General features: G+C 29.2%; 2 protein-coding genes across 8 annotated transcripts in view; one reads left to right on the top strand and one right to left on the bottom strand.

Moving 5' to 3' along the window:
- LOC100161584 overlaps nt 1-2,964 on the bottom strand; it is a 15,907-nt gene extending 12,943 nt beyond the window's left edge. For all 7 annotated transcript variants that reach the window (XR_510735.3, XR_001679506.2, XM_029489769.1 and 4 more), the window contains exon 1: nt 2,462-2,964. The gene's annotated coding sequence lies outside the window, so the exon portion shown is untranslated. The remainder of the gene's footprint in view (nt 1-2,461) is intronic.
- A 900-nt stretch (nt 2,965-3,864) lies between these two features.
- On the top strand, nt 3,865-6,330 carry LOC100158818 (proteasome inhibitor PI31 subunit-like). Its single transcript, NM_001293417.1, is given in 5 exon segments — nt 3,865-4,094; nt 5,378-5,524; nt 5,617-5,816; nt 5,888-6,052; nt 6,123-6,330. Coding segments are annotated over 5 exon segments (786 nt in total). The 5' UTR covers nt 3,865-3,950; the 3' UTR covers nt 6,253-6,330.
- The last annotated feature ends 4,694 nt before the right edge of the window (nt 6,331-11,024 follow it).

The raw sequence follows: 11,024 nt of genomic DNA, 5'->3' as shown, positions 1-11,024 counted from the left end.
GGTATACATTATTTTTAGAAACTTTTTATAACATTTTAAATTAATTAGAAAAATGATCACATAATATACCTAATATAACACCATTTATTCCTCTGTTTGACTTGTTAATAATATTTCAAAGATATTAAAAGTGAATACAAGTGAAGCAATAGTTTTTTTTAATTATAAGTATACCTACTTACATAAAATATAATTATTTAGTGAATTTAAGTCATCGAGTCACTTTTAAGCAAGAAGAAGAAGTTGAAGACTCGTTAGAAGTCGAGGTAACATTTAATTTAAAAATGTTCAATTGAGGCTGATCTGTTGTACTATCATCATCGTTCAATGTCCTTGTGACATTTGGATTTCGGAATAGGTTTATAAAACTGGCTGTTCATTTTATTTTAATTTAATTAGTAGGTAGTCAAATTTTAAGCAGTTTTATAAAAAAAAATGTATTTAGGTTATTCTAAATAGTGTACACAGACAAAACTATTAGATCGGCTCTGTCACTCACTATACGTTTACACAGTACACACCGACACACCGTAATAAATTATTAATAGGCACCAAAAATAACATTTATAATTCATATTCATTATCTCATATGAACATCGTAAAATTCTTGACGATTGTCGGCGGAGAACAGTTAGTGACGAACGTTTAATTAATAACAATCATTTCGGGAATATTGTCTATTATTTACAATTTTTAGTCGTCGTCTAATAAACAGTAGGAACTGTGGCCACAATTATTCACGCCTGATATTAAAGTGTGTAATAAATAAATAATCTTTGTTCCAAATTGATTTCATTTCGTAATACGAAAAAAAGACAGGGTAGGCCCGGGCCTACCAGGCCTACCCGCTGAGCACGCCACTGTGTAACAGGTGGTAGGTACCTATACTATTATTAAGTTTTAATTTATTATGGATAAAATAAAAATGTATCAAGATATCAGTATATCACATATTCTTTTACAATATGTGTTGAGAAATATTTAATTATTTAAATTAATTTTTCTCGAGACAAAAATTAATTAAATGGTCTGAGGTAAAGGTTTGTGTTACAATCATCATTTAACGGAAATTAATTTACCTATGATATTTGCCATACGAAAAACTAACTTTTCAGTGCCTCTGGTAGGTAGGTCTACCTAATAAAGTAATAACTGTACATCAGTTTTTTTATACTATTACAGTTATATGTTATTATACTCTATTCCAAATAAGTTTGGAAAAAATCCCGCATGCAGGTCCTCTGTAATTGGCTACAGCTTCGTTACTCGTCTTTCGATACGCCGGCCGGTAGATCACGTGACATACCTGCGTGAAACCAGACGCGTTTTCGTCGTACATTTTTCCAAACTTATTTGGAATAGAGTATAGATCCTATTTTAATTATTATGTAGGTATATGAAAATGTTCAAAACTCAAGTAGACAATGATCATGATCTGTGGAGGAAATGTCCCCAAAACTATAAGAGAAAATATTCTAGATTAATTCACCGAGAATGCTCTTATCTATTCATTAATATTAGTTTATTCAAATTTTTATCCATCTAAATCTAAATTTGGACAAGTAGTTTCTTAGTTGTAGAACTGGGTGAACTAAGAATAATATCTAATTACATATCTAAATATTTAAAAATATGGCTTATGTGTATACTCCAATTGAAAGAAGAAAATATTTACACTGTAATACCTATATTATATATCCAATGAACCAATTATGTTGAAACAGAATACTACAAAACCTGGTCGCTTAAATGAAGGAACAGCCAGTAAAATTCCTTCAGAAAGTATACTTTTAATTTCGAAAACTGAAATTTAAATGTATTTAACATTTAAGAATACAATGCGAGTAGGCATACATAGTTAATCGTCCTGTCTAGTCTATATTAAATTATGGATAAAAGCAAAATATGTAGGTACAAGCCAAAACTAAACAATTCAATTTAAATACCTAATAAATTGTTTAATATATTTTATAGAATTATTGATAATAAGTAGGTACCTACAAATAAAAATTTAATAATAAATAGATACCTATTAGGTATACTTTTTCTTTCTATAATTTACCTACCTACCTATGACAAAATAAATATAGGTACCTTCTTATAGGTTGGTAATTAATAAAAACTACCCATCATATCAATAAACGAGTCAATAAATAATATGCATTGCCACCTGGGCAGGGACTTGCTCATAAAATTAATATATGAAAACAAAGCAAAATTGTTAGTTAGTTGGGTATTTATGAAGTACGTAATATTATTTAATTTATTGAAAAAAAAATGATAAAAACAATGTAGGTATTAGGTAATATCGATTAATTAACTACAAATTATAGGTAGAAATAGTTTGAAATGTGCATAATGAATCAACTATAAATTGACATATTTAATAAAATACTAATTCTAAGAGTTGGCTTAATGCACAAATCATTTTTTTTTTTTAATTTTAGATAAAATGTCTTACCTGGTTGAATATTATTGCTTGTTTTTTCTTATCTGAAGTAACAAACGTACATTGTATTGCATAAAATATCGTATGAATTATATAAACACGTACTATCGGTAAGCGGAAACGTGTAAAACGGAAATTATAATTTTAAGCACACCAAAAATATGTGTTTGTTAATTTAAAAGTAAGTCCGAAAATTGTGAAATTCTTAAAAGTTAAAACTATCATTCACCAACAAGTTCTTTTCGTCGGATTGTTTTCAATGTTTTCATTTTCTCAGCGGCCTTGAACTAAACAGATCATATGGAAATCAGTGTGGGTATTCACATACAATACTTATACTTTGTGTAATGCAAATCCTTCACCGACAGACATGAGTACATGACGTGTGTGTGCGTGTGTGTGTGACGTGTGTGTGCGTGTGTGAGGAAGTGACACTACTAAAAATAATCTATAATATAATAGCCGTGTCCCGTCGGAATGGATCAGGATATTATTACTTATATTACTGAATAATATTATTATGAAAATTATCATCGAAATTAAATGAAAAAAGCAGAAAGCACGGTGGATTGATAACGATAGTGATAAGTGATGAGTGATAAGAGTGACGAGAATACGAGACATCGTATTTCTGATTGTTTCGTCTCCTCTCGACTATTTTATTTACACTCTCGATGTGCGCATTTTTCTGTGATGTGCGTGACAAATGACGATAAATTGTTATTATACTAGTGAAGTAACCGCCAATTATTTCGATTTACAGTAGTCTCTGGACGATTAGATAACAATTGTTTGTATTGAGTCTTAGATACATAATAAAGATCGTTTTTATTCTGTACTTCTGTGGTCCCCGCTAAGTGTTCACCTCGAGTACCTCAAATCCAGTTATTGATCCTCAATGCATTCTTTAAGAAATGACATTTGTACAATGTTTTTTTTTATAAAATTATCACCACAAATTAAAATATTATGGTATAAGGCACGTCGTACCGAGAGCAACAGTTTGCTACTGTATCTGAAGCACAGAATATACGAAATAAGAGTTCTCGTTAAAGGAGGCATGCTTTTCGATTATTATAGTTGACAGTTCATAAACATTTTCTGGTGAAGTAAATAATAATTTGTAGACGTGACGTCTCGACTACTTGAGAAATTGGAATAACTGATAGTGTCCGCCGATGTCTATCATATTAAGTCTTATCTATTGTTACCATGACAAATGAATTTGTGTCCATCGAGATAGCATTGCTGATAAACAATACTCGTATTGTTGGTGTCCATTTTTCGTTGATAATAATTATTATTAAAAATTCTTCATTCCTGGTATTCCTGTACAATATTTAAATTTGTGACCACAGTCCAGTCTACAGGGCACATAATTACAGAATAATATCAATCGTGATTCGTGTATCACTATTATAAACGTCATAAGTGATCGTTATGTACAACTTGTTGGATTAAAATTTTGTCAAATTTTTCGATACGGAATTCCTCGAACATCATGGCTGAAAACAGTTCTAAGTTTTGGTTCCTTACATATGAGTATTTTAAAAAAGACGTTATAAAACCTGAGGACAATTTGGTAATATTAGTGCATTGGTTGTTGTTGAGAAACAATTTCCAAGTACTCGGACTTGATAATGAGGTAACTATTTAGTTAACTATAAACAATAATATTCTAGTCAATTTTATTACCTAGGTAGGTAGCTATCGGTGTTGGGCAGTGACTTACACAAATTACAAACTACTGTAAGAAAATTATTTTTGCAGTAGGTAATCACATTATATTTTATTTAAATTAACGAAATTATTTTCTATGCAGTAACATGTTATTATCCGTCATTAAATAAGTTATGAATGTAAAATGTAGAGGCTATGCTATTCGAGAAAAATTAAATATAAATGTGCTTTTTTAATGTAAAAAATAATGTTATGTTGTATTTAATTTAAGTAAAAGTATTTATAATGTAACAAGCAGCGTAATATTATTGCTTATCAAAAGTACCTAATTTACTCTACGCTGGTAGTTTTAGATGTAACTTATAGTAATGTGATAAATCTTGACTAGCATTAGACATTTTATATTAAAAAGTGTTTGTGTTCAACAAGGAGAACTTATTTCTAAGATCTGTACGATTTAGACTCTTTTAATCGGTTTCAAATAAATTACACTTAATAGGTAATAGGTACTAGCTGCTAAATAACATGGGCGCGTGCTGGTGCGTGGCATGGTCCCTCACCTATTTTAGTTGATATTTATTGTTTTATTACTTGTAATAAAAACAAAGAAAATAGTACGTATGTATTGTGTTATCATAGATTTTTGACTTTGTCCCCCCCCCCTACCGGCTTATATTTCTGCAGGCGCTCTTGCTAGTTGAATTCATCTAGAGGTACCAAATTGAGACTAGATTATCCCGACTGGTACTTACGCAAATAAATAAATTAGTGTAGCTGGTAGGAGGGTAAAAAGTAATGTGCGTTTGTGTCTGCAAATAAAATCAAATTGGTCTGGCATATTAAACGCAACATGTTTTAACATTGTATACCATACTAGTTATTGAACTGGGAGCCTAATATTATATTTTAACCATGTTCATTACCTAGATAACTTGATTACAATGTATTATAAATTATAATATACCTAGCTATTTTTAATGCACTAATTATTTACCTAGATAACTTGATTACAATGTATTATAAATTATAATATACCTAGCTATTTTTAATGCACTAATTAAACGTTGGCTTTATCTATTCTAATTAATTTTGAATTTATCATCCTCAAAATGTTTACAGAACTCACCTCATATGTAAACTAGTTATAAATATTTTTATGATTGATATAATATCCTACTGTATATAAGCAAACATATTTATAAACATCTTTTTTTTACTGTTACGTTTTAATATTATTTATATTTTCAGGGTAAAGCTATCATAGAGCTACCGACTGATATTTTACCTTCAAATTGGACTGAAAAGGAGATGTACAAGTTGCATTACAAGCGTGGCGAGGAATCGTTTGTGTTGAGTGGTGTCAAAGCTTGTGATAGCTTCATTTTCAATTTGTATGTAAGTACAAGTTTAAATATCTTTGTATAATTATTAATTAATAAGAAACGTTAAAACATTATTTATGACTATCATGATTCTACTGTTCTTAGAATGTATTAACAAAACATGTGGCAAGCGCTGCGATTGGAAATGTTAATTCTGCAGTGAAATGGATCTGTGACTCGACAAATAATAAAGATAAGTTCTATGAAACGATTCATTTGTTAGAAACTGACCTAATTAAACCCATGCAAAAAGAAAATGAGGATAAGACAAATATTGGCACTCAGACCACAAAAGAGGATAACGTGTATGTGTTATTTTTATTTAATATTTTCAATTTTGTATACTCTAGTAATGACTTACATTTATTTTATTCAGGTCAATAGGACAATTTTCTAGACATCCACCAGGTTATCAGCCTGAACCGTTAGGCCCAATAAATCCATTTCCATCATACGGCATGCCAGATTTGAATCCTTTAGGAGGTGGTGGTATGCTCTTCGATCCACTTATGCAGAGAAGAAGACCAAATAATGGACCAGGGTATGGTTTCCTAATATTTTGTGTTTAATGTTATTCCATTTCCTAATAATGTTAACTAATAAATATTTAGGATTCCTCCAATGGCACGTTTTGACCCAACCCGCCCAATCAATCCAGATCCAATGATGCCTGGCAGCTTTAGTAGACCCCGTCCGGATCATATGAGACCACCAGATTTTGATGATAGTTTGTATATGTAAAATAATCATGTAAAAAATCATTCAATTTCTCTATGAATATTATTTTAATTTCATCAAAATAAAGTTTTAATTATTGACTAAATTGACATGAGTATTACTTATATCCTTGATTTTAGAATATACACATAAGTCACATTCTATTGTTAATATGGAAAGTAGCTAATTGCATTCAACTGCTGGATTTGCTGTATCTGCTTGCATACAGCGACTGAATGCAATTAGCCGCTTCCAATATTAACTATACGATGACTTATCTGCATGTTAAATAATCAATGCTTTATTGTATACATTAATAGATCATGTATTTATTTTATTGTAAAAAATATTCTCCGCTACAAACACGGTCACCTCAGACTGTGATTTAACATATTTAAATTTAAGGTAAGTTAGATTAGGATTACTAAACAACTTAGAGCCTAAACTATGATAACTGAAAACATGAAATTTTCATGGTATCTTTGTATCACCATGTAAGAGTGCACTAGAAAAGAATTTTCTAAATTTTGCATTGTAAAGAGGTGCTCACACGACGATTTTGAGATTTACACCAAATGCTTTATCCAATCCGCATCAGGCAAATTAGTTTAGAAAGCAGGGTATACCGACACCGATTTGCCCGTGAACTGATGTACACTAATACTAAAATACACTAATATGGAGCTAAGAAATTGACGGTCTAGTTGTTTTAGTTATAAGCTGTCCTACTTTTAGTTCAAATCAGCAAGAGCTAAAAAGTCTATAACTGAATAAAAATAATTCTATTGGCTTTATTTATTTGGGTAGTTAAAAGAGAAGAGATGACAAAGTTGAACCACGTCAGCTTGAAGTCTGAACTAGCAGTATTTTAAATAAATAAATTTACTAAACAGAAAAATCATGTTAAAATAGTAATGATAATTGTATTATCTTAATCTAATACTGTTTAACTCATATTAAAATATACTACATAGGTTCTAAGACACGGATTTTTTTACAACAGTAACTATTGTTAAATATACACATATTTATGTACTCAAAAATTCAAAAATATGCACATTTATATACTCAAAATTTAAAAAATATACAAAAAATATCCTTGTGTTAAAAAAAACAACATCTTAAAAAAATTACAAAATTTAGTATATGTACTTCTGCTTAAAAATGTGTACAAAATACTGTTTAATTAAATAAATACGAAATTAATGGAAAATGGAAAATGCATAAGCAAAAAAAAAATTTATCCATAGAATCTACACATTAAAAAACGTCAACATTTCGAAACATAATAATACTAGGTGAATTATAGAATAATATGCATTTGCATAAAAAAGCGGTCCTTATAACGAAACTAAACATTGAAAATTATTGTTAATATATGTGTCGTAGGCACTAGGTATATATAGTCAAATCACTAATCAGGCGTTTTACTAAATGTATAGACGGTTAGGCTAGGCAAATAGTCAAAGAGTTTAATTTTTATGCAATTTTACTATCTGCCTAGACAAGGTGTTAAATGCTTATTTATTTTCAAGTCAGACAAATAATGAAAATGAAACATTTTGTATTATTTAAAAAATGTAACTATATATACAGGTAGAGTGATTCTTTCACCATGAAATACTCATTATTTCAAAAAGTATTTATGTTTTTGAAAATATTTGTTTACATAGTTTCAAGCTGTTACAAAAACAACGTTTTTATTCAAAATTATATTTTTGAATATTTTTTATCTTTATAACTTTTTAAGTTTTCAACTTTTTTGAATGACAACATAGAGTTTTAATTTTATATTCCAAAGCAGAACATTTTTGTAAGTATTTTGATTCATAAATATCGAATTTTGGGCGAGTAGGTAGTTTATTTTTAAAGGATATTTTAAGATCAAATAATTGAAGATCTTTTATAATTTGCTATATTATTTTCATTTAAAACTAATTAAAAAACTGTGAATAAAAATAACTCAACATTACATTATTCCCAATACAAAAATATCGTTAAGCAAGTTCTCAAATATACTAATAATGATAAACATTGTTTGCGGTCTCTTACGTTTTCAATGTATAAAAAAAATAATGTTAAAATGCCGTAAAACTAATTTGTACTAAATTTCAGGTTCCAATTAACTAGGTGAGGATACATTTATTTATTTTATAATAATTAGTATGAATCATAATATATACATAACATATTATATACATTCAATTTATTTTAATTTATTAAAAATATTTCTTTTTGTGTCTGTCATCACCTTTTACTTTTTAGGACAGTAAAAGTGCTTGGATTTTCTTCAACAGTATCTTTTTGATAGAAAAGTGGAAGTAGTTGGTTTAAATTTTGGGGGTCAAAAGTAAAAATGTCCCAGTAGTTTTCAAAAGCGCCGTGAAAAACAAAAGAAAAATTAAGGAAAAACCGGAATTTTTACGCAAAATCTGTTTTCGAGAAAATTGATTTTGGTTTTTGGTGCAATTCTTAAATAAATTACCGTAGGTACATGCAATTTTGACTGAATGTGTATATTAGCATTTCCTATACACCATAACATTTTCCAAATATTTTGAGCTCTTTACGGACATTTTCAGTTTCCATTTTTTTTAGTTTTTTTTTCTATAAATATCAATAACATTTTATTTGTTGGTTAAAGAAGCTTGAAAATGTAATAGAAAGCTCCTAGTATATTGTTTCAAAGGCAGATAAAAAAAATTATAAATCCATAATCACAATTTTTTTTATAAGCATCTAAAGTTCAAATATTGACAAAATCGTTTTTTTTATACAATGATATTATATCATTGAATTCAAAATTAATACAATCCATTATATAGTGACCCACTTGTAACCTACTGTACAGCATAGTGACATCCACTTGCCCACCTTTTTAAAATTTTTTTTTTAATTATTAAGAAAAGTATTGGGTAATTTTTAGTTTTAAGCTCTCTAATTATTGAAATTTTGACATGAGGTATTGACGTTGTCGAACATTTTCAAAAAAAATAATGACATAATGTTTAGGACATTATATTATTAATGTAAGATTAGTGGGTTTGTTTTTATCAAACCTTTTATTCATCAATTTCCGAAATGTAACCAGTTTCATTTATTATACTATATTTTATAATATTTCAATGTACCAATTGAATTGATCACATTAAAGTAACAAGTAATGTTATTGTTATTTTTTCCTTTTATATATGCAACACATCGTACACAAATTTCGCACAGTTTAATCATTATTTTTGGTGAGCACGATATTGCCACTTATTCAAACATTTTATTCGAATAACAAAGATCTGTCATTGTTTTAAACGAGCCACAGTTTTGACAGATCATTTTGTATTGTTGTGGTACCTACATTTACAATTACCAATTTTAAAAATAAAAATTATTCTGAATTGTACTCGTATAAAAAATGAATTAAGTATAATAAAATTAAAAATTCATCGAAATAAATATTGCCAATTTATTTCTCATACTACCTATGTTAGTGTTGTTGTATTACATTAACGATTCCTCAAAATGAAATGTTTTTATTTTATATAAAATTAATAATTTGTATATGTTTTGTAACCTTCTACGATTAAAAATTCGCAACCAGTTTTTTTTAACGTTTATCTATTGCTTACATAAAATCGCAGTTTCTCCTGAAATCATAAAAATATTTAATTTTGTAATTGGAGATTTATTATTACTTGTCTAAAGCCTAAAAAAAACATTTACTGTCACAAATAAGAGAATAAAAAAAGTGTGTGTGTTACCAGTACGCGCGTGGGAAGTTAAACTTCTTTTGAATGGTACACGTGATTGAGTGAAAAAGAAAGAAAGGCATGGATAGACTGGGTAATGAGGATAATAAAGAAAGAAAAGAAACAATGTAAATTATATTTTTTATATTTTTTTTTTTTAATTATTATTTTTTATGCTAATGATTGATTATCATTTTGCTCAATCGGTATAGTAGTTATGATTGGCATATGATGACTGAAATACGAAACGTACATTAATTGTGACTGAACATTATCCATATATCGCGTAACAATTGCATCGATTGTTGTGCCTGATTTAGTAGTCGATATTGTTGGATCATTATTCAGTTGCAAACTGAATTTGTCTCGCAATAAAGTAACGAGAGGTGCTGAATCAGAAGATGCAAAATTAACATTGAAATCCCCACTCATGACCATTGCACATGTATCTTCGTCACCACCATAAAGAGCTGCACCTTCATGGGCCAAGATAGATGAATCTGTTTTTTATTTTGCCACGGTTATATAATATTAACGACCACCGCTTACCTCGCAACGCTTGTTTCTCTTTTTGATTAATTAATAATAACCGAACTACGAATTAAGAAACACTGTGCAGTGTGCATGTGTGTGTGCTACGATATGACGTAACCGAACGACCGTCGACCGACCGAACGGATTGGCGAACAACGACGACGGCGAATTCGCACACCTAGTTCGAACTCGAGATTATTATTTCGGTAATATTATATTGTAAATTATAATCATTAGGTAAAATAAAAATAGCTACTATTTTTACTAAATCCAGTCGTACGTAGTACGTACAAAAATCCAAGTAACCGTTAAAATTTAAAATATTAAAATAGGAACTACTTATCACTTAATAACAATATTATTATATTAACAATGGCTAAAAACACAATAGATACGTGCACAACTTAGCCACCACGGAACGCGGGCCGCCGCCGCCACTTCCACCCACCCGCCAATCGAAAAACCGTCCCGCCGCACGACCATCACCTTTAATCGCAAGTCGCAACTGCGCGTGTATGA

Source organism: Acyrthosiphon pisum, chromosome A2, assembly GCF_005508785.2.
Source record: "Acyrthosiphon pisum isolate AL4f chromosome A2, pea_aphid_22Mar2018_4r6ur, whole genome shotgun sequence".
NCBI lineage: Eukaryota > Metazoa > Arthropoda > Insecta > Hemiptera > Aphididae > Acyrthosiphon > Acyrthosiphon pisum.
The sequence above is the reverse complement of the archived record's forward strand: the minus strand, read 5'-3'. Positions and strand labels throughout refer to the sequence as shown.